Source organism: Malaclemys terrapin, chromosome 4, assembly GCF_027887155.1.
Source record: "Malaclemys terrapin pileata isolate rMalTer1 chromosome 4, rMalTer1.hap1, whole genome shotgun sequence".
NCBI lineage: Eukaryota > Metazoa > Chordata > Testudines > Emydidae > Malaclemys > Malaclemys terrapin.
The window spans coordinates 21783516-21810913 of record NC_071508.1 but is presented as its reverse complement, the minus strand read 5'-3'; the positions used below and the strand labels follow the sequence as shown (position 1 = coordinate 21810913).

Here is a 27398-nt window from a genome sequence, read left to right as displayed (position 1 = left end):
TCTCTCTGGCCAGAGCTGGGTTGCGGGACCCAGGGGAGTAGGACAAATGGCCTTCATCAGTGGCCTCTTCAAAAGGCAGTGGGCCATTGGCACTGGGACTGACCCAGAGCGGGGCTCGTTCCACCCCTCCCTGCCATACCCCAAAGTTCCACCCCGCGATTCTTCTGGTGCCCAGCCCTGCAACTCTTAGCTGAATTGTCCCATGCCTCACCCTGTTCGTCCAGGGGCTCCTCCACCTTCCACTACAGCCCTGCTTTACCCTGGGACAATGCCCAGCCTGGGGTGTAGTCTGTCTGCGTGATCCCCACCAGGCACTGGCAGGAGCACTGCTTTACATTAAGGTTCTTTTGGTGATGGGCTAACCTTACCCCTGTCCTGCATTTCCAGTGTGAACAGCTGTAGATGGAAACCCAGACAATAGAGATGGAGCAGGACTAACCGTGGTCACTTTGTCTAGCCCTCACCCTGTGTCTATACTATAGAAGTGTTGCAAACAGCAGGTGCATTTTCCTGCCCGGATAGGATTTTGGAGATGTTAACGCTTGCTACGGCTTTCTCGCTGTATGGGTTGTGGGATCCATTGGAGCAGTCTGTGTTCAGGAGAAGATGTGTAGATCTTTTATACCCTGATGTATTACTGTAATTACAATTATTTAATCAATAAAATGAATAAAAGCATTAAAGTACATCAAAAAACATCAAAATGAAACAGACGATTGCTATGTACAGGGTGGGGGATTGCATGTGAGTGATGTTCGTCCATCGTTATCGATGAAGACCTCAACCACTCATTCTTTCGATGACCGGGCTCTGTACGTCTGAAGATGACTGATCAGTCCTATTCGGGCGTGGAACGTCCTGTCACACGTCGGGCAGACAAGTAATGGCACTGTCGATGATGTACAAGCAGCTCTGGACTTGCGCAGCTCACGCTTTTTTTCAGCCTCAGCAATTCGCCTCGCCTCAGAGGTATTACTGCCTGTGTGAATGAGGTTGCGCCATGCTGGACGGTTCAGCGCGAAGGTTTCCCCATGTGGCGGTGTTGATCTCAAAGGACTTCAAAGTGGTCTTCAGGGTGTCCTTGAATCGCTTCTTTTGTCCTCCATGGGAGCGCTTCCTTGAGTGAGTTCTCTGAGGAAGAGCTGTTTAGGAATGCGTTCATCTGACATTCTCACGACATGTCCAGCCCCCCTGGTCTGGGCTCTCATCAGCAATGTGTGAACTGACGGCAGACTGGCTCTAGTAAGGACATCAGTATCGGGCACTTTGTCCTGCCATCTGATTTTTAGAAGCTTTCGCAGACAGGAAATGTGGAAGTGATTGAGCCTTCGTGCATGACTCCGATAGACAGTCCACGTCTCGCAGGCGTACAGCAGAGTTGGAAGCACCACTGCTCGGTAGACCTTCAGCTTCGTTGGTAGGCTGATCCCTCGACGTTCCCAAACGTTGGAGCGCAATCGGCCAAATGCAGAGCTGGCTTTAGCAATTCTGCAGTTTACTTCATCATCGATTGACACTGCTCGGGAAAGGGTACTGCTCAGATATGTGAAGTGGTCCACTGTCTGAAGTCTCTGTCCATTTACAGTGATGGACGGTTCTGAGTACGGAGCGTGGGGAGCTGGCTGGTGCATGACCTCAGTCTTCTTGATGTTAATGGTGAGACCGAAGTTGTTGCATGCAGTTGAAAACTTGTCCATATTGGCTTGCATTTCTGGCTCTGTACTAGCATTCAGAGCACAATCATCGGCAAAGAGAAAGTCTTGAAGTACAGTTTCCTTCACCTTGGTGATGGCATGCAGTCTCCTCAGATTGACTAGTTTCCCGTCAGTTCTATACTTCATGCCTACTCCTTCAGAGCAGTGTTGAACGGCATCAGTCAGAGTGGCAGAGAATATCATGCTGAACAAAGTGGGTGCTAAAACACACCATTGCTTGACGCCGTTGGTGACTGGGAAGGCCTCAGATGTTTCACCGTCATCCAGGACACGAGCCATCATACCGTGATGAAATTGACGTACCATTTCGTATGAATCTGTCTGGACAGCCAAATTTCAACATGATCCTCCACAGGCCCTGGCGACTGACAGAGTCAAATGCTTTCGTGAGGTCCACAAAAGTTGTGTAGAGTTCACGATTCCACTCTTGACATTTCTCCTGTAGCTGATGCACAGCGAAGATCATGTCAATAGTCCCACGTCCCTTGCAGAAGCCACACTGTGATTCTGGCAGTAAGCCCTTCTCCAGGTGAGTGATCAATCGGTTCAACAGAACCCGTGCCAGAACTTTCCCCGCTGTAGAAAGCAGCGAGATTCCACTGTGATTGTCGCATACCTGGCGATTGCCCTTCCTCTTATAGAGGTGCAAGATGGATGAGTCTCTAAATTCTTGTGGAATGGTTCCCTGCTTCCAGAAGGACTGAAACAGCTCAGTGAGTTTCCGCAGCAGCACGGGTCCACCAACTTTGTACACCTCTGCTGGTATGGCATCTGACCCTGGGGCTTTGCCACTTGACAGTTGATTGATAGCTTTCTTCACTTCGTCCTCTTCTGGTGAAGCATCCATGGAGTCATTGACTGCAACCTGGGGCATCTTGTCAATGGCCTCATCATTAATGACTGAGGGGCGATTGAGAATTGCTTCAAAGTGTTCAGCCCATTTCTGGAGAATCTGCGTCTTCTCTGTAAGGAGCACAGTACCAGAGTTCAGGAGGGGAAAGCTCCCAGAAGACTGTGGACCATAGAGCGTGTTGAGGCTTCATAAAACTGCTTATAGTCGTTCCTGTCCGCATATGCCTGTATTTCATCTGCTTTGACGCTCAGCCACAAGTCCCGCATTTTGCGCAGTTGGTTCTGTACTGTTCTGTGAGCGTTGATAAAGGCGGTCTTCTTTGCCACTGAGGATGGATCGTTTTGATATGCATGATGCAGGCGGTGCTTCTCAGCAAGTAAGGCCTGGATTTTTGCATCATTTTCATCAAACCAGTCTTGCTGCCTGCATGCAGAGGGCTCCAATATCTTCGATGAAGCTGTATGGACAGTGTTGCGGAATCGCTCCCAGTCTTTCTCAGCGTCATCTTCAATACGAAGATCAGCAAGCTCATTCTCTAGGTCTTCCGCTAGATTTTCAGTGATGCGGCTGTTCTTCAGCTTCGACACGTTGATCCTTTTGAGAGCCTTACAGCCTTGTGGTCGTCTCTTCAGCATGATACGGAGCTTCATTTTGGATACTATGAGCCTATGATCCGTCCAACAGTCAGCGCCACACATCGTTTTTGTAACCCTGACATCTTGTCTGTCCCTTCTCCTGATGATGACATAATTGATCAAATGCCAGTGCTTGGAATGGGGATACATCCACGAAGTCCTGTTACGGGTAGGAAGGCGGAAGATCGTATTGCTGATCAGAAGGTCATGTGCTGCACAAGTTTTCAGCAGTAACAGACCATTGCTGTTACACTTTCCCACTCCATTTTTCCCGATGACTCCTTCCCAGGCTGCGGCATCGCATCCGACTCTTGCGTTAAAATCGCCAAGCAGAATCAGCTTGTCTGTGCGGTGCACTGACGATAGCAGAGTATCTAGTTCTTCGTAGAATTTATCCTTCACATCCTCTGGGTTGGTCATTGTAGGAGCATATGCGCGGATCAAAATAGCTTGTTTTCCTTTTTGAAGCAGAAGCTGCATTGTCATGAGCCGGTCATTTATACCCTTGGGGGAACTGGCAAGTTTCCAAACAAGATGATTCTTGATGGCGAAGCCAACTCCAGATTCGCGACGCTCATCACTGCTGCGGCCACTCCAGAAGAATGTATAGCCACAGCCTGACTCAGACAGCTGTCCTTCATTAGCAAGGCGAGTTTCGCTAAGGGCTGCAATGTCAATGTTGTAGCGTGCGAGCTCTCTAGCGACAAGTGCTGTTCTTCTCTCCGGTCTATCTGCTGTGATGTTGTCCAGTAACGTGTGCACATTCCATGTGCCAATAGTGATCGGTGTCACTCTAAGTTTTGTTTTTGTACGACCGCTTTTGTGGGATCCCCGCCAGCCACGGTATGCTGGCCAGGGTAAGGTGAAGCAGGCAATGTTTAAGGCACCTTTTCTAGCCCCCTCCTCATTCTACGGAGGCGAGCAGTGCAATCCTGAATAGGGCTGCTCAGTCGCTCAAGAAGATGCCGAGCTCCACTGCTGCTTCGGTCAGTGAGGAACGACCATTATGCCTGAGCCGCCTATGTGCAGGTCTGCAGCTACAGCTCCCAGTGTATCCACACCTGCTGCTTCGTCGCTCGCCCATCGCCACAGGACTTAATATCGTATCATATTACATCATATCATGTTGAGACTTGCGCATGAATTGGATTAAAGTGAGGGAGAGTTGCGCGACGTCAGCCTCACTCTCTCTTCCCAGTTCCTATCTGTATCCAGTGGCAAGACAGAAGTCGAGACGGCTGGAGATAGGGCAGGGCGCAGTGGATGACCAGGACACCTACGTGTCTTGTCGTGCTCTTAAGCGTTCCACAACGCTTGCTGTCATCGCATTCCTGACCGTTGAACCAGGTTGCCTCAGTCAGCCAGATCCAGCCTTCCCATGCAATGGATAGACAGGCCCTAACTCACCGAGAGTCTCATACTCATCGGCTACTCTCACCTGGTTTAGCCCACCGGTCGAGACGGTCTCCGGGGTGTGGCCGCTGTCGCATGCTGACAGCTACTTGGAGCCACAGGTGAGAGCTGGGTGTTGTCAAGTGGGGACCAAAGTGGATGAGCTACTCCTAGGAGTACGACTGCTCCCCCATCAGAGGTACTACCCCTCCCTGACAACCCCATGTGAGTAGGTAACCGCTCGATAGCTTTCATCACCATATAGTTTTTGACAGGTTACCACACCCCATCCCCATTGCCGGCGCCATCCCCATTTTTCTGTGTTTGGCCGGGGGAAGGTTGCGTGCTTGTGTTTTGACATATTTAGAGAAAAAGTATGAAAGACTAGAAAGAGAGGCTGTAAGGGGTTTGCAGCTCCCTCCCCGTCCGTCTGGGCGGGAGACAATGCTCCTCGCTATGATACTTCTGGGTTCAGGGGAAAATTAGCTCAGTGTTAATGGTTCAGGCCTGCAGTCAGTCCGAGCAAAGATAGAGAATCTGTGTCGCAGGGCAACGGTGAGGGATGATCTCTTCCGGCCTCTAAGTGCCCTCTACAGGCTGGTGTCTCGCCTGCCGCTGGTCCCGGTGCCCCTCTACATCAGGGTCCTGCCCCCGGCAGTAACCCACTATCTGGGTGTCCAGGGGAACCCCCAACCCTCTAATCACACCTTGCCTCAGTGGCTACTGCCAGTCACTGTCTAGCCCCCGCTCACTGGGGCGGACTGCAGTATATAAACCACGCATCATCAGCAAGGGGGGTTGGACCAGCTGCCTCTGCCTATCTCTCGGGTGCCCCTCTGCAGCCCGAGTACCTTTTGTAGGTGTAAGAGTATCCGGACTCACCTCTGCGGCGCCTCCTGCTGGTCGTCCAGGGAATTAGCTCTCCAGCCTCTGGAGCGCCCTCTGCAGGCCTGTCCTCTGCACGCAGGCTCCCGTGTCCTTCCCAGGACCCCGGTGCCCCTTGCTCTGGGTGCTGCCCCCTGGCAGTACCCACACATGCTAGGTCTCCCCTCCCAGGTGAACCCCTACCCACTAACCCCACCTCACCTCAGGATAAGGCCACTGCCAGTCACCAGTTAGCCCCCACTCTCTGAGGCAGACTGCAGTATAGGCCACTCATCATCGGCAAGGTTGGGTTCGGACCTGCTGCCTTGGCTTGGGCTGCCCTCTGCAACCCCCAGTACCCCTTGGGGTATTACCAGGCCACAGCCTGGGGCTATCCAGGCTGGAGCTCCCCAGCTCCTCAGCCTTTCCCCAGCCCTGTACCACTCAGGTATCTGTCTAGCTCCCTGCAGTCAGGTCCTTCTCTCTCTGCACTCAGAGAGAAACTCTTGAGCTCCTGGCTCCCAGCCTTCTTATACAGGCCAGCTGGGGCCTGATTGGGGCATGGCCCAGCTGTGGCTACTTCCCCAATCAGCCCAGTAGCTTTTCCCTTTGCCCCAGCCCTCTGCCAGGGCTGTTTTAAACCCCTCAGGCAGGAGCGGGGTAGCCACCCTGCTACACACCCCCCACCTGAAGATCCCCTCCACCGGGGGGGTAGGGTGTCTATCCCTAACGCCCCAGCATTCCTCTCAGCTGGGCCCGCAGGAAATCCCTCTCTGCTCGCAGGCTGTCCAGTGCAAGGAGCAGCTGCTCCCTTCCTCCATAGTTTGGGTTCCCATGGTTGCCTTTTCAGCTCCCCCATGGGATCCCAGGTTTGTCTGGGGCCTCCCTGCCCCTGACAATCCCCTCTGTGGGGCCCTGGTCGTCACCATCCCCTCCTTCGGGGCAGTCTCAGACCCAGCCTGATCCTCTGGCCTCCCCCGCCGTCTCTGGGGGCTAGGCCGCTTTTCCCGGCGCCCCTTGTGGCAGAGGAGGCACCCCTGCCCACCTCAGGGCTAGCCTGGGCCCTGCGAGTTCCGTGAGGGCACTCCCCCTTCTTGTGCCCTGGCTCCCCACAGGCCCAACACAATTTGAGCCCCCCTGTTGGCTTCACAGGGGGCACTCGAGTCAGTCCACGGTCTGTCTCTGGCACAGCCCTTCCTTCAAGGCTCGCCTGGGCCCTGTGAGGGCACACCCTCTTCAAGTGTCCTGGTTCCCCACAGGCCCAACAGTTCTTCGACCTTGGCACCGGCCTCCTGCCCAAGGTGCCTGGCCCCCAATGAGGTCCTTGTGCCCTCCCCCGCAGCAGCTGGAGCAGCCTGGCTTGCTGCTCGGCGAGACGGGCCACACGGGCTCTCCAATAATAGTCCTTCATGGTTTTCTCCACCTTTGGTTCTCAAGTCTCTGCATTGGGCAATAGTCCACAGTCCTTGCCTTGGCCCCTTGTGTCACGGGTGGACCGCTATACCCGCATTCTCCACCATATGTAAGAGTATCCGGACTCACCCCTGCGGCGCCTCCTGCTGGTCGTCCAGGGAATTAGCTCTCCAGCCTCTGGAGCGCCCTCTGCAGGCCAGTGATCCGCCTGTCCTCTGCACTCAGGCTCCAGTGTCCCTCCCAGGACCCCGGTGCCCCTTTCTCTGGGTGCTGCCCCCTGGCAGTACCCACACACGCTAGGTCTCCCCTCCCAGGGGAACCCCCACCCACTAACCCCACCTCATCTCAGGATAAGGCCACTGCCAGTCACCAGCTAGCCCCCACTCTCTGGGGCAGACTGCAGTATAGGCCACTCATCATTGGCAAGGTTGGGTTCGGACCTGCTGCCTTGGCCTAGCCCTGGGCTGCCCTCTGCAACCCCCAGTACCTCTTGGCCTATTACCAGGCCACAGCCTGGGGCTATCCAGGCTGGAGCTCCCCAGCTCCTCAGCCTTTCCCCAGCCCTGCTCCACTCAGGTATCCTGTCTAGCTCCCTGCAGCCAGGCCCTTCTCTCTCTGCACTCAGAGAGAGACTCTTGAGCTCCTGGCTCCCAGCCTTCTTATACAGGCCAGCTGGGGCCTGATTGGGGCATGGCCCAGCTGTGGCTACTTCCCCAATCAGCCCAGTAGCTTTTCCCTTTGCCCCAGCCCTCTTCCAGGGCTGTTTTAAACCCCTCAGGCAGGAGCGGGGTAGCCACCCTGCTACAGTAGGCCTTTATCTAGGCCTGCAGCCTGGGGTTTTGCCCAGCGCCCTCAATCAGGGCGGGGCGGCAATCGAGAAGGGGCTGTGGCCTATAGGCAGGCAGGCAGAGCAACAGAAGGTCCATTTGCCTGGCCACTGATCAGGGTGGGGCAGCAAGCAAGTAGGGGGGCTCTGGCCTACAGTCCGGCAGAGCTGTGGCAGTCTAGGGGAGGTTACCTCTCTGGTGGGAGAGTCAGCACAACCGTCTGGCATCCGGATTCAGGTGGGAGCCAGACCAATGCAGGCCTCCTGACAACCAGGTGGGGATGCTACCACTCCTGACGTTGGGTTGCCGGGGGTAGGGGAACCCAGGCCCTCCCACTCACCTACGTCCCATCCCAGGGCCCTAATAGAAGCGGAGTGGCCTGCCACTGGGTCAGCGGGGAAAATCCAACTGCAACACACTGGCTGGCTTGTAGTCAATGACACAGCTGAATCTGATTTGGCTTCCCTGGGCTCCTTCCTGCACGACCATTCTGTGTGTACATGGGTTCCAGGATTGTTGTTTGCTTTGGACCACGAAAAAGTTCAAGGAGCTGAGATTACAGAAAAGTCCCATAAAATGTAAAAGGGCTTAAAGCCAATGGGGTTCTCTCTCTCCCTCTTTCTCTCTCCACATACACCACATCTATCTATCTATCCCCATACACCCCCTCTATCTATCTAGCTACATACTCCATAGACTCATAGACTTTAAGGTCAGAAGGGACCATTATGATCATCTGGTCTGACCCCCTGCATGCTGCAGTCCACAAAACCGTCCCTACCCTTCCCTTGACTCTGCTGATGAAGTCCCCAAATCCTGTGTTTTAGTGACTTCAATTGGCAGAGAACAATCCTGCTAGCGATCCCTGCCCCATGCTGCGGAGGAAGGCGAAAAACCTCCAGGGCCTCAGCCAATCTACCCTGGAGGAAAATTCCTTCCCAACCCCAAATATGGCAATCAGTAATACCCCGAGCATGTAGGCAAGAGTCTCCGGCCTGACCCTTGTTAGCCATTATACTATTTACCTACCATTGCTCGGTATTCCTCAGATAATATGTTTTATCATTAAACCATTCCCTCCATAAACTTATCTAACTTAATCTTAAAACCAGACAAGTCCCTCGCCCCCACCGTTTCCCTCGGAAGGCCGTTCCAATATTTCACCCCTCTGATGGTCAGAAACCTTCGTCTAATTTCAAGCCTAAACTTCCCCACGGCCAGTTTATATCCATTTGTTCTCGTGTCCACATTAGTACTAAGCTGGAATAATTCCTCTCCCTCCCTTGTATTTATCCCTCTGATATATTTAAAGAGAGCAATCATATCCCCCCTCAGCCTTCGTTTTGTCAGACTAAACAACCCGAGCTCCTCCAGTCTCCTTTCATACGACAGGTTTTCCATTCCTCTGATCATCCTAGTGGCCCTTCTCTGCACCCGTTCCAATTTGAGTTCATCTTTTTTAAACATGGGAGACCAGAACTGCACACAGTACTCCAAATGAGGTCTCACCAGCGCCTTATACAACGGAAGCAGCACCTCCTTATCCCTACTAGATATGCCTCGCCTAATGCATCCCAAGACCGCATTGGCTTTTTTCACCGCCACGTCACATTGTCGACTCATAGTCATCCTCCGGTCTACAAGAACCCCTAGGTCCTTCTCCTCTTCCGTTACTTCTAACCAATGCGTCCCCAGCTTGTAACTAAAATTGTTGTTAGTCATCCCTAAATGCATCACCTTACACTTTTCACTATTAAATTTCATCCTATTTCTGATACTCCAATTCACAAGCTCATTCAAGTCTCCCTGCAGCATATCCCTATCCTCCTCCGAATTGGCAACGCCTCCCACCTTCGTATCGTCCGCAAACTTTATCAGTCCACTCCTGCAATCGGTTCCGAGGTCAGTTCTAAATAGATTAAATAAAATGGGTCCCAAAACCGAACCCTGAGGAACTCCACTGGTAACCTCCCTCCAACCTGACAGTTCACCCTTCAATACCACCCGCTGCATTCTCCCCATTAACCAATTCCTTATCCACCTCTGGATTTTCATATCGATCCCCATCTTTTCCAGTTTAATCAATAATTCCTCATGGGGTACAGTATCAAACGCTTTACTGAAATCCAGGTATATTAGGTCCACCGCATTTCCCTTATCTAATAAGTCCGTTACTTTCTCGAAGAAGGGGATCAGATTCGTTTGGCACGATCTGCCCTTCGTAAAACCATGTTGTAATTTATCGCACTTGCCATTAACCTCAAGGTCCTCAACTACTTTCCCTTTCAGAATTTTCTCCAGCACCTTGCACACTACAGATGTTAAACTAACAGGCCTGTAGTTACCCGGATCACTTTTTTTCCCTTTCTTGAAAATAGGAACCACATTAGCTATTCTCCAGTCTAACGGAACCACTCCCGAGTTTACAGATTCATTAAATATTATCGCTAATGGGCCTGCTATTTCCCGCGCCAATTCCTTCATTATTCTCGGATGAAGATCGTCCGGTCCTCCCGACTTAGCACCATTAAGGCATTCGAGTTTTGTTTCTACCTCGGATACGGTAATCCCCCATTCTGTTTGCCCCTCTGTCACGGTGCTAGTATCCCTAATACCTTCATTGGCCTCATTAAACACCGATGCAAAATATTCATTGAGATATTGTGCCATGCCTAGATTATCTTTAATCTCCTCTCCGGCTATAGTCTTCAGCGGTCCTACTTCTTCCTTCCCCCCTCTATCTATCCCCATACACCCCATCTATCTATCTATCCCCATATACCACATTTATCTATCTATCTACATACTCCCCCTCTATCTATCTATCTATCTATCTACCTATCTATCTATCCCCATACACCACATCTAGCTATTTATCTATCTACATACTCCCCCTATCTATCTATCTATCTATCTATCTATCTATCTAGAGGGGGAGTATGTAGATAGATAGATAGATGGGGTGTATGGGGATAGATAGAGGGGGAGTATGTAGCTAGATAGATAGAGGGGGATGATGTAGCTAGATATGTGTATGGGGATAGATAAATAGATAGAGGGGGTGTATGGGGATAGATAGATGTGGTGGTGTATGGGGGTAGATAGATAGATGTGGTGTATGTGGAGAGAGAAAAAGGGAGAGAGAGAACTCCATTGGCTTTAAGCCCTTTTACATTTTATGGGACTTTTCTGTAATCTCAGCTCCTTGAACTTTTTCGTGGTCCAAAGCAAACAACAACCCTGGAACCCATGTACACACAGAATGGTCGTGCAGGAAGGAGCCCAGGGAAGCCAAATCAGATTCAGCTGTGTCATTGACTACAAGCCGGCCAGTGTGTTGCAGTTGGATTTTCCCCGCTGACCCAGTGGCAGGCCACTCCGCTTCTATTAGGGCCCTGGGATGGGACGTAGGTGAGTGGGAGGGCCTGGGTTCCCCTACCCCCGGCAACCCAACGTCAGAAGTGGTAGCCTCCCCACATGGTTGTCAGGAGGCCTGCATTGGTCTGGCTCCCACCTGAATCCGGATGCCAGACGGTTGTGCTGACTCTCCCACCAGAGAGGTAACCTCCCCTAGACTGCCACAGCTCTGCCGGACTGTAGGCCAGAGCCCCCCTACTTGCTTGCTGCCCCACCCTGATCAGTGGCCAGGCAAATGGACCTTCTGTTGCTCTGCCTGCCTGCCTGTAGGCCACAGCCCCTTCTCGATTGCTGCCCTGCCCTGATTGAGGGCCCTGGGCAAACAGACTCTCTACCATTACTTGGCCTGACTGCAGGCTAGAACCATTAACACTGAGCTACTTTTCCCCTGAACCAAGGTACCCGGAAGTATCATAGCAAAGGGCGTGGTCTCCCGCCCAGACGGACGGGGAGGGAGCCGTGAATCCCTTACAGTCTCTCTTTCTACTCATTCATACTTTTTCTCTAAATATGTCAAAACACAGGCACACAACCTTCCCCCGGCCAAACACAGAAAAATAATACAAAATAAATTTTCAAAATGGCAGACGGCACCAAAAACATACACGACTGGAAATGGGGATGGAGGGCGGGACGTAAATGCTACACAGTGCATGGAAACCTATCAAAAAGTACATGGTGATGAAAGCTATCGAGCAGTTAACTACTCACATGGCTGCGCAGAGCAGGCGGCCAATGGGGAAGAAGCCATGGTCTGGCACGAAGCTCCCAGGGAAGGGAGGCTGGCTTTTCCCAGAGCTAGGGCAGCTGGGCAGCTTCAATGACCGGGCTCTCCTTAGTGCACATTGTTCTTATCCTATGAAAGCATGTCCATAGGCTGCTGTGGGCTGGCGGGTGGTTCTTGAACGCCTCCAGGATGAAGATGGTCTGAGAAGCCAGGCTTTGGACCGAGGAGTTGCTGTCCTGCTGCAAGCCTTTGAGGTCTAAGATTGAAAGGAAGGAAATGGAGGTCAGAGCCACAGAGCTCTGGAGAGCCCCAGCAAACCAAGCCAGCGCTGTACCTCTCGGCCTGTGACAAGGAGACAGCAGGCTGGGAGGCGGGAGGCAGGGGACTAGCAGGAACAACCAGCAACCTTCACTAAACATCCCTGCTGCCCTCCACAAATGAGGGAGCCTCCAGACACAGGCAAGAAGTCCCAATGAACCCCATTTACTCACTATTTCTAGGACTGCCCCATCCCTGCAGTATCTGAGCACCTCATCCCTGCCTGTATTTACCCTCCGCCTTCCCCCCAATGCACAGATGGGCACTTAGGTCCAGAGAGGGGGAGAGTCATAAAGGGGGCTGGGACATTGTTAGGCTATGCCTAACTTTAGGTGCCCTGCTGCCATCCAGGAAATGCCGAGGAGGGAGCTCAGCCATTCTCTAGCTCTGGTTGGGAGGCCCAGCTGTGAACCTGCTCTGGGAGTGAGAAGCCTGAGCTATATCACTCCCCCCCCCCCCCCGCCATTCACCAACAAATGTGGAGATGCTGCTCTGCCCTGCGCTGCCCAGGGGTCCGGGCACGCAGCAAGGAGGTAGGTGACCGGACGTCACCTCTGCCTCATTTGGAGCAGTGGCTTCACCCCAGGCATCCCACGTGGAGGTGACTGCTCCAAACACTGGGCTAGTGAGTGCAAGGGGGGAGGCAGCACCCCACCTCGGCTGTGTTTGGGGGGGGGGCAATCGTCTCTGAAGGCCAGCCAGCTCAGGCCCAGTTTGGGGATCTGCCAGGCCGCAGCTCTGAGGTCAGGGCTAAGTGCCTGGCACATGCCAACCAGCAGACACGACAGGGTGAGGGGGCAGCTGATCAGGGGTTTGGGGATCTACATTTTGCATCCCTTTGTGGCTCTCGCCCGAGATCCTGCTGGCGTCGGAGATTGAACCCAGCCCACGGCCCTGGGCCGTTCATCCCCCTAGCGCTCAGTGCTCAAAGCAGGTACCACCCACCGTTGCAGATGGCATCCAGCTTGTCCTGGCTCCTCTGGTCCAGCTGCCGGGCAGCGAGCCCTACACATACAAACAGCTCGTCACATCCCCGCAGCCCCAGCGAGGGTGTCAAATGTCACCCTCCAAGCAACCCCTCGCTTCCCCCGCCCCTCGCTGGCCAGGACGGTGCTCCCGAGTCCCCAGGGGAAAGGGTGAGTCCCCAGGGATGGTTACAGGGCTGGTTGCCAAAGGAGAGCACAGCACCTTGAGGGTTCACTACCAAGAGCCCATGGTGGGGTATGGGGGGGGGGGAATGGGGACTGCATGGGGAGCAGTGGGGTTAGAGGGGGCCCATCAGCCGATCAGGGCAGTTTGGGGTGAGCTTGCTCCTGCAGACTTCTGACACCCTTGATCCTGCATTGGACAATCAGGAGCCCAAGGGTTACTTCTCGCTGCTGGCAGGGACTGAGGAGAGCCTGGGACCGGATCCAGCCCCCCTGTTAAAGGGACCCCTGCTCTGTGGTTACCTATGAACCTGATGGCCGCTTGTCTAAGTGGAGTCTGTGGGTTCTCCAGAAAGGCCATGGTCTGGCACAGAAAGTTGTTGGCTCTCCCCTTGTAGCGCGTCAGCTAGGACCAGAACAAGGGAGCACAAGGTTATTAAAGGCCTTTCCGTCCCGCAGGCCGGGTTCCAGGTGTGTGGAGCGCACGTCCTGTTTTCGCCCCTCTTTCCTGTGCCGGGGGGATCACGCAGAGGGACTACACCCAGGGCCAGGAGTGGTCCCAGGGCTGGGGCTCAGTGTGGGCACAGAGCCGGGCAATGGGGGGTGCCCTATCCACCGATTCCCCCGCTCCTACCACGAGGGCTGCGCAGTGAATGACCTGAGGGCTCCCTCACCAGGCAGTCACAGCTTTGCCAGATATCCTTGCGCTGGATGAAGCCACCAAGCTGGTGCCACTTCAGGAATTCTGCCGCACTGCTGAGGGTGTCCCAACACACCTGCAAAACAAGTGGGGCCAGGGCGAGCCGGCCACGGTTACAGGAGCTGGAAGCCACTAGCCTCGTTACCCGGAGGCGGGGAGACCGTGCATGCTGAACGCTTCCCGGCCCCAGGTTGCTTACGGAAGGGCGGTGGTGTGGCTAAGGCAATAGCTGGAGACCTGACTCAATTCCCAGCTCTCCCTGCAGGAACTCAGGCAAGTTGCTTAGGCCCAGGGCTGCAAAGGGATTTAGGTGCCTAATGCCTATGGGTGATCAATACTTTTGAGGCGCTAGGCCTCATGCTGTGCCTCAGTTCCCCTCCTCATGGTGGGTAGGAGGGAGAATTCATTAGTGCTGGTGGCATTTGGCTCCCAAGTGATGGTGGCCATGAGCGCTAGCATGTGCAGAGACACCTGGGGCGGGGAGTGGGGGGGCGGCTTGGGCATCTCATGTCTAGTACGGGCTGTCCGGGCCGCTTGGCCAAGGGCACACTGGGTCCTGCGCACCATCTGGAGACTGGGTAGCTCTGCTCCTGGTAGGGGCCATGGCCAGGGTTGTGCTCTTCCCACCAGCACAGCCAGGGAATGTGCGGAGGCCAGTGGCTGTAGGAGTGGTGAGGCGACCCCTCCCCCCACCCAATCTCTCAGCCTGGCTGCAGGGGGGGAGTGTTGGGCTCAGAGGATGCAGGGAAGACTCAGCAGTTGGGTGGGGCGCCATGGTCATGGCGCTACTGCACTCAACGTTCAAGTGATTTTGAGCGCCTGACTGTCACAGCACTGAGCACCTGCCCTCTGTCAGCGAGACCCTTTAAAGAGGGGGTGTCACATGCTGCCCCCTCAAAACAAATTACTGGTCACTCTGTAACGGTATCCGCTGCAGGCTCCAGCTCGTGGCCTCACCTGGGACACGTTGGGACGCTCATCATGCACAAGGAGGAGCAGCGGGACCAGGCTCTGGAGCACATGCGCCTTCATCCGCCTCCTGTCGAGCCCCCTTACAAGCTCCAGCAGGTGTTTAAAGAGGGTGATGGAGAGCACCCGGAGCCTGCTGGTCACCTGCAAGAGACGACGTGGGGAGGAGACGCTGTGACAGTCATTCTCACCCAGCGGGGCGAGCGCTCACTGTGCCAGAGATGTCTGCCCTGCAGGGGGTATTGGTAACTCACCCCCCAGCCATACAGCCACAGCTGGGGCCAGAGTCTCATGGGCATAGCGCCATTGAAGGCAATCGAGATGCAGATTTCCACCAGTTGAGGGGCTGGCCTGGTAACTTCTTGGCCAGGGAGAGCAGTAAGGTGGGGTGAGACTGCCCCTGGGCTCTCACAGCCAGCTCTGGGCACACTGACATCAGCACACACCTGTGTCAGCCAAGGGGGAATGCTCAGGGCAGAGCAGCGCCAGGACAGGGGCGGCAGAGAGGGAGTGATGAGGAAAGATTCAAAGAGCGAAGGAGGGGGTGTAGTTTGTCCTCCCGCTTTGCGGGCCCAGCTCACACTGCTCTTGACCCACAGCGGCCCTCTAGCCAGGCCAAGGGGGCCAAGCGTGGGGGGCAAATTCCTACACTGGTGTTTGTTCAAGCCACGCACAGGGACCTGGGGTGGATTTAACCCAGGGCCAAGGAGTGGTAAATGTGCAGGAGTTCCCAGATAGGGGGCCTTGGAAGCCATGACTGGAAGCCACCCAGCCTCCAGGGGCTCGGAGTGGGCTGAGGGTTGCCCCACTCCTGTGCATGGGTTTCTTGTTAACTCAGAGCCAGCCCCGCTTGGTCACATGGTGCTGCTGGGCCCCCGCCCTGCATGGCTGCTGGCAGAGCTGAACCAGTCCAGTGACCAGGGAGGCTGGGCGAGCTGTGCCAAGCAGGGAGAACCAGGAGCAATAGCTGGATGCTGTAGGGAGGGGCCACTGCTTTCTGGGAGGTGAGGCTGAGGGGGCAGCCTGGGGACGGGGTGACTTGAGCTGTTCTGGGAGTGGCTGAACCTTTAAACGGTGACCCCAATCAGCAGTTACATGTCACCTCCGGGCACCAGGTTCTAGACAAGGCAGTTCTCTGCGTGACATCTGTTGTAAAAGTGTTCATAAGTTCACCTCACCTCAGACCCTGGAAAAATCATGGAGCAGGTCCTCAAGGAATCAATTATGAAACACTTAGAGGAGAGGAAAGTGATCAGGAACAGTCAGCATGGATTCACCAAGGGGAAGTCGTGCCTGACTAACCTAATTGCCTTCTATGAGGAGATAACTGGCTCTGTGGATGAGGGGAAAGCAGTGGATGTGTTATTCCTTGACTTTAGCAAAGCTTTTGATACAGTCTCCCACAGTATTTTTGCCGCCAAGTTAAAGAAGTATGGGCTGGATGAACGGACTGTAAGGTGGATAGAAAGCTGGCTAGATCGTCGGGCTCAAGGGATAGTGATGGTTCCATGTCTAGTTGGCAGCCGGTTTCAAGCGGAGTGCCCTAAGGGTCGGTCCTGGGGCCAGTTTTGTTTAATATCTTTATTAATGATCTGGAGGATGGTGTGGACTGCACTCTCAGCAAGTTTGCAGATGACACTAAACTGGGAGGCGTGGTAGATACGCTGGAGGGTAGGGATCAGATACAGAGGGACCTAGACAGATTTGAGGATTGGGCCAAAAGAAACCTGATGAGGTTCAACAAGGACAAGTGCAGAGTCCTGCACTTAGGATGGAAGAATCCTATGCACTGCTACAGACTAGGGACCGAATGGCTAGGTAGCAGTTCTGCAGAAAAGGACCTAGGGGTCACAGTGGACGAGAAGCTGGATATGAGTCAACAGTGTGCTCTTGTTGCCAAGAAGGCTAATGGCATTTTGGGTTGTATAAGTAGGGGCATTGCCAGCAGATCAAGGGATGTGATCGTTCCCCTTTATGCGACATTGGTGAGGCCTCATCTGGAGTACTGTGTCCAGTTTTGGGCCCCACACTACAAGAAGGATGTGGAAATATTGGAAAGAGTCCAGCGGAGGGCAACAAAAATGATTAGGGGTCTGGAGCACATGACTTATGAGGAGAGGCTGAGGGAACTGGGATTGTTTATTCTCCAGAAGAGAAGAATGAGGGGGGGGGGATTTGATAGCTGCTTTCAACTACCTGAAGGGGGGTTCCAAAGAGGATGGAGCTCGGCTGTTCTCAGTGGTGGCAGTTGACAGAACAAGGAGCAATGGTCTCAAGTTGCAGTGGGGGAGGTCTAGGTTGGATATTAGGAAACACTATTTCACTAGGAGGGTGGTGAAGCACTGGAATGCTTTACCTAGGGATGTGGTGGAATCTCCTTCCTTGGAGGTTTTTAAGGCCCGGGTTGACAAAGCCCTGGCTGGGATGATTTAGTTGGGAATTGGTCCTGCTTTGAGCAGAGGGTTGGACTAGATGACCTCCTGAGGTCCCTTCCAACCCTGATATTCTATGATTCTATGATTCTTTTAGCCTGTTTATCTGATTTGGCTGCGCTCTTCCTGTCTGGCCACTTCGTAGTAGGTTCTTGGAACAGTAGTTCTGAGTTGTCTTTCCATGAGGAGTTGTGCTAGACTAGATGCAGGAGCTGCTGTTGGTGTTGATCTGTAATTCAGAGGAGCAAGGAATGGATCTTCCTGCTGTCAGATGTTTTTGGCTGTCTGCGCAGCTCTCTCAGCCTCTCCATTCGCTTGTGAGTAATTTGGGCTGCCAGTGATATGAGCAAAATCATATTTCATTCAGACTGACTTAAATTCTGCTGCAGTGAATTGTGGGACATTGTCCATCACTAGTTGTTCTGGATACAGAAATGAGCAAACGTACACTTCAGTTTCTCAATAACACTGCAACATGTTATGTCTTTCAAGTACATTATTTCTATATAGCTGGAAAAGTAGTCCACAATGACCTGGCAATGATGTCCTCTGAATTCACAAAAATCTGCAACTAGTCTTTCCCAGTTCTCTCTCTTGTAGAGGTGGTTGTTCACTGGTTCAGCATTGCCTCTTAAGTTGATTTGGACTAGATCACCTTTCAAAAGCCCAATAGCATCAGATCCTCAAGTTCTTCCATCTTTCTCACTAGGCCCATCATGGCTGCTACACTGCAGCTGAGAAGGTTGTTGGTCTTTGATCTCATACACACGGAACGCAAAGCTTTTGTCTTTGTAAATTGGTTCGGTGCCCATGCAGTTCAAAATCCCTTCAGGGAGGGTCAGAGCTGTGTGACATCAGCTCTCGAGTCAACTTTAAAGTCAATAGTCTTGCTTTGAATATTCAATGTCACTCTCCAGGCGGGTGCCATGTCATCACAAGTGATAGATCCCAGAATCAATGGGTCTTGATTGTCTGCAATATGAGTCAACTCCCTGACTGCTTCAGTGCAACGAACAGCTGCAAAATGTCCATATTTCAGGCATTTATTACAGCATGCGCCTCTGTCTGGACATGTATCATCCCTTGGGATATGACTTTTCCACACCTTGTGCATGTAGACTGGCATTTGTCCCTCTTAGCCTGCGAATTCTCTCTCCTTACCTCAGGGATTTTATGAGAAAGACTTTTAACACTTAAGTGTCTGTTTGTAGCTTTTAAGCTAGTTGCAGGTTTTTCAATTTGCTTTTGCCTGTTGTTTGACTAATTCTGACTCTTGCTAGCTGTATAGCTGTGGGTAGAGTTAAATCTCTCTTCGGCGGTAGCTACTGTGAAAGGTTTTTAGCAGTGTTGTTATAGCTGTGACAGTCCCAGGATATTAGAGGTAGGTGAGGGAATATCATTTAGACCTCACCTGGCTTGTCTCTATGAAAGGTTTTTATCTTTTAACCCAATAACCAGCCTGTTTCTGAAATTTTCATGTTTTACATTCCCCAAATCACAGTTTTCAGCCAGGGGATGCAGAGGTCTTCTAAAACTTTCAACATTTTCCCCTGGTTCTTGAATTCTTTGCTGAAAACATGCTCTTTAATAAACCACATTTCCCTCGGTTATAAAGTGTGCATCAATCCTAACCACAACCCTTGCATAGTTGTCTTTGTGATGGTCTTCAGTAAAGTCAAAGGAGGTAAAGATATGCTCTGCGTGCTTCTCCATAGCCTAAATTAAAGTCAATACCTGTATATCCCCAGTTCCTTTGTGCAGCTTGTTTGCAATGCAAAATCGTGCCAAACATTGTTTCCAGTCTGTCCATTGTGAAGGGTTATGAAAGGTGACGTTCTCTGGGGAATCAGAGTGGGGCATCTTGATGAGGTCCTGCAAACTTCGTTGCTGTTCCTTCCATCTGCAACCTGTGTTGCTGTTTTCCTTTGGTTTCTGTTCTTAGTTTACTCCTGACACCATATCATGTTCTGTACCAGATATGTACTGCCAGATGGACAGTGCTTAATTTGTAATGAAAGAGGTGCTGGGGCTCAAGCAATTTTTTTACAATCATAACTGATGCAGCAAGCCCAGAGGTGCCAGGGCTAAGCCCTGGCAAGCCCTGGCACAAGTTGAGCACTGCAGATGGGTTCATCATAAGAACCGTTAATGCTCTGCTGGATACAGCTGAGGTTCATTTAAATAAGGTATTTTACAGAGCGTCACCTAGTAGTCGAACAGTATCATACAGGGTAACATGCCATTACACAGGTAGCCTGGCTTGTTTGCTAGACTCCATCCCATGTTAATCTTACTAGCCAGCTGCTCCTGCCCCCGGTGTCAGCTCAGAGCAGCCGGGCAGGCTCTGCACAAAACTTATGGGAGCGGTCTGGGGGCATCAGAGCTGCACTGCAGTGGGCATAGGCAGATGTTGAATTGGCACCTCGCTGGTCTTCCCTCCAGTTGTTGAGGCCTATTTGCCTTTCCCTGGTGATGGTAGTATTTAGTGTTGTGAAAGCTGGGGAGGTAGGTGGACGCTCCAGGAGCCCCCACTGGGGGTTACCCCTAGAAGGCAGTAATGGATGGGCCCCTTTCTCCTGCCCACTTGCTGGATCTCACCATCCAGTGGGGGACTGGACATCAGTCTGGTGAACGTGCTGGCGGGGGCTAGTTTGTGGTTATGAAAGACCTGGGGAGAACTAGGCCCTCCTTTGACGCTGCGCTGCCATGAGAACAAAGGGGAGAGGAAAGGGTGGTAGCTGCAGAACCTACAAACGGAGCCGTTTCCTTATGGAGCTCCCAGGCCAGCTGTGGGATTCCTGGCCAGGGAGAGGAGGGGCAGGATTTTCACCAGGGTACCATCACTTGTCACCCTGGAAGCCAGCAAAAGCATTGCAGCACCCTGTGCTGCAGAGGCCTCCTCACTGCATGCAGACTCAGGAATGCATGTCCTTCCACAAGGGGAGTCTTGTCCCCAGGCTGCCCTGATCCTTGTCAGCAGGCCTGCAGGACACAAGGGTTCCCATCCTTTCTGCCATACGCTCTGATGGAGAGTGAGGTAGCAGAGGAAGGTGGGAATGGGCTCACGTCATTTACAACAATCCTTTTTCTGGCTAGGACCATACACAGGCCCTGCTAGCCCACCCGCCAGTCCCCATTCACAGGTCCGCAGTTTGAAGGGTCTCCCATGGGCCACCAGGCCTTACATCATCAATGAAAGGCAGGAGTTTCTCAGCCACTTGCACAGCCGCGCGGCTGGCGCTCTGCCTGTCCATGCCGGCAAGGATGTTTTTCAGAACGGTGATGGCCTCGGCGATGATGTCCCTGTCTACCTCCTGTAGTTGCTCCAGGACCTCTGGCAGCAGACGCTGGAGTTTTCCCACCTGCGTGAAATGAGGAGCTGCTTTACAAAACACCCTCCAGTGACCCACAAGCCATTTCCAAAACAACGTCCACCTCCCCTGCAGACAGAGGCATGGGAACTAAGGGGGTGCTGCAGCACTCCCAGGTTTTACACGGGGCTCTGCTCCTGGCCCCGCTCACAGGGTCCCAGCTGCCAGCCCTGCGCCAACCCCCATCTGTGGCCTCAGCCTCGGTTCCCTTGTTCCATCCACCTCCCCCGCCCCCGGCTCCTGGAGCCATGCCCTGCTCCTGAGCCCAGCTCTAGGGGTGGCAGGGGGTGTGGGCAGGGGTAAGGGGGGGGGTGCAGCACCTCCACTATAAAAAGTCTTCCAGCGCCCCTGCCTCCAGGTGACATGTTAGAGCCTCAAAGCCTTTGCACAGCCAGCTAGGATCACGGGCAGCAGGGCCGGCTACCTGCAACATAAGCAGCTGCTTCCTTGTACCCCAGATCTCAGGGGATGGTATTTATTAGCGGGTATCATCTGTGGAAAGTTCTCTGCACAACACATTGACCCCAAATAAATCAAGTCTATTATTGTTATAGGGGTTCAAATAGCACCTCGAGGGCCTATCTGCAATCAGGGCTTGTGCTGGGGGATTTCCAGGCACAGTAAGAGACGTCCCCTGCCCTAGAGCTTACAGGCTAGGCACACAAAGGAAGGATTTCTATCCCCATTGTACAGACATGGAACTCAGGCACAGAGAGGCTACGTGACTCGCCCATGGTCACCCAGGGAGTCTGGAAGAGCCAGGAACCGAACCTGGGTTCTCCCGAGTCCCTGTCCTTACAGCCCAGCCTAGAGGAGGGAGCCAATTTTGCACACGAGTTCTAGGGTTGGTCTGTTACTAAAAGCCAGATTCAATCATTTCTGTATTTGGTTTTTGAACCTTTCAAAGACAGCCCCCCAAAACATTTTTGGAGAGGGTCCAGAGAAGAGCTTGAGAACATGACCTATGAAGGAAGGCTGAAAGAATTGTGTTTGTTTAGTTTGAAAAAGAGAAGACTGAGAGGGGACATGATAGCAGTTTTCAGGTATCTAAAAGGGTGTCATAAGGAGGAGGGAGAAAACTTGTTCACCTTAGTCTCTAAGGATAGAACAAGAAGCAATGGGCTTAAACTGCAGCAAGGGAGGTTTAGGTTGGACATTAGGAAAAAATTCCTAACTGTTAGGGTGGTTAAACACTGGAATAAATTGCCTAGGGAGGTTGTGGAATCTCCATCTCTGGAGGTATTTAAGAGTAGGTTAGATAACTGTCTATCAAGGATGGTCTAGGCAATATTTGGTCCTGCCATGAGGGCAGGGAACTGGACTCGATGACCTCTCGAGGTCCCTTCCAGTCCTAGAATCTATGAATCTATGAAAATCTCAACCGGCATCAGGGAAAAAAATGTGTCAAATACAGGCTAACCGGTTCCGGAAGAAAAAATGAACCACAAGCAAGTGAAAACCAGGCTGAGGCGCATGGAACGATGGGAATGGTGTATGACAAAGAATTACAGTCACGCCCTCTCCATGTCTGATAGAATCGTAGTCCGGGTTTAATAAACCGGACTGACCCGCTATTCTCAAGGTAAGTAAATTATCATTAGTGAGAGTTGCCTTCAGATTGTCTCCTCTTTACCAGGCTGCCAGATCTGTGTATTTAAGCCCCAAGGGTTTTCTCTGCCTTCACTATACTGTGTGTATCAAACTTGTTATGAGATCTTAGCAGCAAAAGGCCCCTGTAGAGCTCTTCAGAGGAGCAAGTGCTGCGGGACAGAGCTGTGACATCAACAGTTAAAACCTATGAGGCTTTAAAAGGGGATTTGTAGGAAAAAATGGTTCCTAATTGAAGCGAAATGGCTCTGTCTGGGCGTCCCTGATCACTGGTGTCGCCAGCATTCCCTGGGGTCTAGAGTCCACAGCTCTGCTGCTAATCTAGTGCTAGGGTTCTTTGGATCACAGAGACCCCAGACACAATCAGGCCCGGCAGTGCCAGGTACTGCACACACCCAGAGACACACCCCGCAGGAGCCAGGCTTGGAGACTTGCCCAAGGTCACCAAGCAGGTCAGTGACAGAGCCAGGAATAGAAGCCAGGGCTCCTGACTCGAGGCCAGGGCCATGTCCCCATGGAAGGTTTCAATGACCCCAGCCCTGCAGCAGCTCCCTGCGGTTCTGGGTTTATCCCCCAGCCCTCCTCCCCTCTCACCTTCTCTGGGCACAGGGACAGGTTCAGGAGGCCTTTGAGCGCCAGCCAGCGCACCACAGTGTTGGGGTCTCTCAGCTGCCCACTCAAGTGGTCCAGGATGGCGGCTTCCTGCTTATTGCCAAGGTCAGGGCACTGGAGGAGCTAACACATCAACAGCGAAACAAGCTAGAGAACGGGACTGGACCCTCACGACTCATCTCTGCCAAGGGGCCCTTAGCTCCACCTGCCACGGGCACAGCATGCGCTGTACGCCGGGCACCGCGATTGGTCACTGTGTGTGCCCCACTGAAACGCTGCTAGCGCAACGGGCCCTCGAGGCTCCAGCCGAGATCAAGGCCTACCCTGCTCCCTCACTAAGGCTCAGCTGCATGCGGAGCAGGGAGGGAGGGGGCTGCAGCCTTGTGTTCCAAAGGGCCGCCCGGTCTACGGGGGGCAGGTGAATTGGCCGTGGATGGGCCCGGCCTGCGCATGGCATACGGACGTCAGAGGGGGCTTCAGGGCCGAGGTCACACAAGGGACCATTCTATGGAGCTGAGCCTTGGGGAACAAGAGACACCCGACCCTGGGCTTTGCTCCAGCCCCGCAACACCAGCTGGGGCCGGTAACAATGTCCAGAGTCAGTGACTCCACCCATAGGGCTTTAGGAGATTTCCCTGCCCCTGGTCACCCACCCACCCCCAGAGCCACCTACTCCTCTCCTGGCCATAGGCATGGGCGGCGAGTTCTATGGGCCCTCGGTGCCTGGGCACCATGGGCCTCGGCCCCGCCTTCTGCCCCCACGTCTCCCGGGCCATTTAAAAGAGCCCGGGGCCCCCACTCACCACCCGCAGTGCAGCGGAGCTGAGCGGCTTCCTGCCTGCTTGCTCCACATGGCTGCCGGCCCCTCCCTGCGGCCCCTGAGTGGGGTGGGTCTGTGTCCCACTGTCACGGAGTGTGGGGGAGTCAGGGCCCCGCACCCCCCACTTCCTGTGATTCACCGTGACTCTCACCAGCCAGTAAAACAGAAGGTTTATTAGATGACAGGAACACAGTCCCAAGCAGGGCTTGTAAGTACAACCAGGACCCCTTCAGCCAGGTCCCTCTGGGGGGCAAGGATCTTAGACCCCAGACTTGGGGTTCCCTGCCTCTTCCCACCCAGCCCAAAACTGAAACCAAAACCCCTCCTGCAGGCTCTCTCCTCCTCCTTCTCTCCCCCTCTCCCTTTGTCCAGTTTCCAGGGCAAAGGTGTCAACTTGCCCCACCCCCCTTCCTGGCTCAGGTTAACAGGCTCAGGTACTGTCCCTCACCTAAAGTCATCCCCTGCTCTCCCATCCCCCATGCAGACAGTCCAGTAAAACTAACCGACATACCCAGGTCAATCCACCCCGCTCCCTACTGCGTCACACCCACCCCAAGCGCCCCTGCAGCCAGTAGGAAGCTGCGCGGGCAGTGCCTGGGGGTAGCAGCACACGGAGGCCCCCAGGCCCGCCCTGCCTAGGAGCCCCAGGTAAGCGCCGCACCCTCCCAACTCCTCCCAGAGCCTGCACCCCCACCCCTTTCCCACACCCCACTCCGGCCCCCAAACTCCTCCCAGAGCCTGTACCCCCTCCCTCCACACCCCCTCCTGCCCCCAAACTCCTCCCAGAGCCTGCACCCCCACCCCTTTCCCACACCCCACTCCGGCCCCCAAACTCCCTCCCAGAGCCTGTACCCCCTCCCTCCACACCCCCTCCTGCCCCCAAACTCCTCCCAGAGCCTGCACCCCTCACCCCTTCCTGCACCCCCACCTTCTGCCCCAGCCTGGAGCCTGCACCCAGCACCCAAACTCCATCCCAGAGCCTGCACCGCAGGCCCCTTCCCCCACCCAAACTCCCTCCCAGGGCCCAACTTCTCACCCCTCCTGCACCCCAATCCCCTACCCCAGCCCAGTGCCTGTACCCCAGACCTCCTGCCCCCGCCCAAACTCCCTCCCAGAGACTTAGACAGGTGGGAGGCAGTTTGGAGGGGCGGGCTCTGCTGGTCACCACCAAAATTTCTACAAACCTGCCGCCCCTGGCCATAGGTCAGTCCCATGCCACAGTCACCGCTGGGCTAGGGCTGTTCTCACGACCCTCACCCGCCAGTGAGGCTCACCTGAATGAAGAACGCCATGGCCGGGATGTACCGCCTATCATCCCTGCAGTTGAGGATGGCCATCAGCTCCTGGAAAATCCAGCAACGCTCCTGGAAACTGACCGAAACCATGGCCCTGGCATGGGAAACACAAACACCACATCATTGAGGTGGGCAAGGACTGGTTCTCCATTTACAAATCTAACCAGACCAGTGCCACAGGACAGGGGATCCCAGGTGACTAGTCACGTGCAGCTGGCATGGACTAGTCCCTGCTGGCTTAAAATGCCCAGCAGCCTAACTGCTAGAGACCCAGACCCTTAATCACTCTACAGGGAGCCCTTCCACGAGGCCAGCTCCGAGCACACAGCGCTGGGCTGTGTGACCAAGTGGGACCGTTCTTAATGTCTCCTCTGAATACTGTGTGGGTGCCTCAGTTTCCCCTATGCATTTCTTACGTCTCCAGTGTGCATAAATGGATGACAATCTGTCTCCTAGCAACAAATGGCCAGGGCCCTTCCCCCCTTGCAAGGGGATAGCTAAAGGTGAACAAAGATCAGGTGACCTCCTGGCCCAGGAAAGAGACAAAGGCCAGAAAGGAGGGGCTGGAGGGGGGTTTCAGTTGGGAGCTGGCTGGGGACGGGAAGTGAGTGCGGACGGAGTTGTCTGCCTCGCTGGGCCCCAGAATGGACCCGGCTGAGGGGTCCCGTTTGCTGTACCTACAAGCTCTGTTTTAGACTGTGTTCCTGTCATCTAATAAACCTCTGTTTTACTGGCTGGCTAAGAGTCACGTCTGACTGCGAAGTGGGGGTGCGTGCAGGATCCTCTGGCTTCCTCAGGACCCCACCTGGGGGGACTCGCTGTGGGAAGCGCACGGAGGGGCATATGCTGAATGCTCCAAGGAGAGACCCAGGAAGGTGAAGCCGTGTGAGCTTCTTGCCCTGAAGACAGTCTGCTCCGAGGGAGAGGAGGCTCCCCAAAGTCCTGACTGGCTTTGTGGGGAGCAGTTCCAGAGCATTGCCCGGGGACTCCGTGATAGGCTGCAAGAGAACTGCAGACAAAGAAGGGCGTCGGTGGGCTCGGTGGCCTTTCTCATGTGCCCAGATATTGGGTGATGAGAGACAGAAGGTGGGTTAGGGAATATCTTAGATTGGTCTAAGACAAGTGTTAGAGCTTTCTGTGTTAGCGTCTCTCTCTCACACACAGATGCTGGGCCAGCCAAAGATATTCCCTCCCCCACCTTGTCTCTCTCATGTGCTGGGCCTGACAGGGCTACACCAACGCTGCAGACAGACATGGCGGAGGCTGTCTTTGCTCAGCCACGCCTGCCAGAGCCACGCAGGAAGCGGTTTACGCCAGGCAGCGCAGGGTGGAGAAGTAGCCGACTGACCCCTCGGCCAACGGCACAGAGGCTGTGGCCTCTTCCACGCAGGCGATTGGGAGCCGCGTCTCACCCAGCGGGGAAGGCGATGTGGCCGTGTCCTGGGCCCAGGGACGGGAGATGCTACTGCGGTCAGTTCTGGGCAGCAGCCCCAGGGACAAGACACTCACCGGGCAAGCACCAAGACGCCTTCGTGGTGCATGTCGGCGTTCACGAGCATGCCCCAGCCACCGTGCTTGTGGATGAACGTGGTCTGGTCCCTGTAGCCAGCACATTGGAGCAAGGCTTGCATGGCATCCACCGCATACCTGCATGCAGAGCGAGCCTCTTGTTACTGAGCGAGCCCAGGCCAGGCTCTGCCGTGTGCCTGCGGGCGACAGTTCAGAACCGAGGCGGGATGTCGGGCTGGTGGTACCTGACAGGGCTGAAGGATGCAGGCGTGTCCCCCTGGTTATTCACCCTCTCGTTATGCATGGACAGCTCCACTGTATATGTGATCTGGAATAGCAGGGCGATGGAGAGCTGAGGGAAGAGCTCCTTCACCTGCTGTCTGCAGGCCTGCTCCTTGAAGATCTCGTACAGGGCTCTGGTGGCCTGCAGCCAAGAACAGGAGACAGATGTCACTGCAGGGCCTTCGCCCTTTCCACGCTCCCCCGAGGCACCTAGAGAGGAGGGGTGGGCTGGGGGCTAAGGCCTGGGATGCTGGGTTCAATTCCTAGCCTGTGTGACCTTGGCTAGAACCACAGAAGGGACTTCGGCTCAGCGTTGCCATGCCTAGCTTCATGTGCCCTGCTGCCCAGTGGACTCACAGCCCTGAGTTAAGTGGCCAGGCTCCATATACGCTCCAGAGGGAGAGTCAGTTGGGCCAATTGTTAAAGAGGGTAAACGGGATGGCCTGGGTAATTTCAGGCCTGTCAGCCTGACATCGATCCCAGGCAAGATA

The 27398-nt window shown here is 54.1% G+C and overlaps 1 protein-coding gene across 1 annotated transcript; it reads right to left on the bottom strand.

Moving 5' to 3' along the window:
- Window positions 1-11779: 11779 nt before the first annotated feature.
- Window positions 11780-26657, bottom strand: LOC128835707 (maestro heat-like repeat-containing protein family member 7). The gene is made up of 9 exons (XM_054025294.1): window positions 26626-26657; window positions 25096-25210; window positions 22984-23124; window positions 20596-20772; window positions 14967-15122; window positions 13984-14085; window positions 13613-13715; window positions 13107-13166; window positions 11780-12099 (listed from the first exon to the last, which is right to left on the bottom strand). Exons 1-9 carry the CDS (start codon window positions 26655-26657, stop codon window positions 11915-11917), a joined length of 1071 nt encoding a protein of 356 aa, XP_053881269.1. The 3' UTR covers window positions 11780-11914.
- Window positions 26658-27398: the final 741 nt, after the last annotated feature.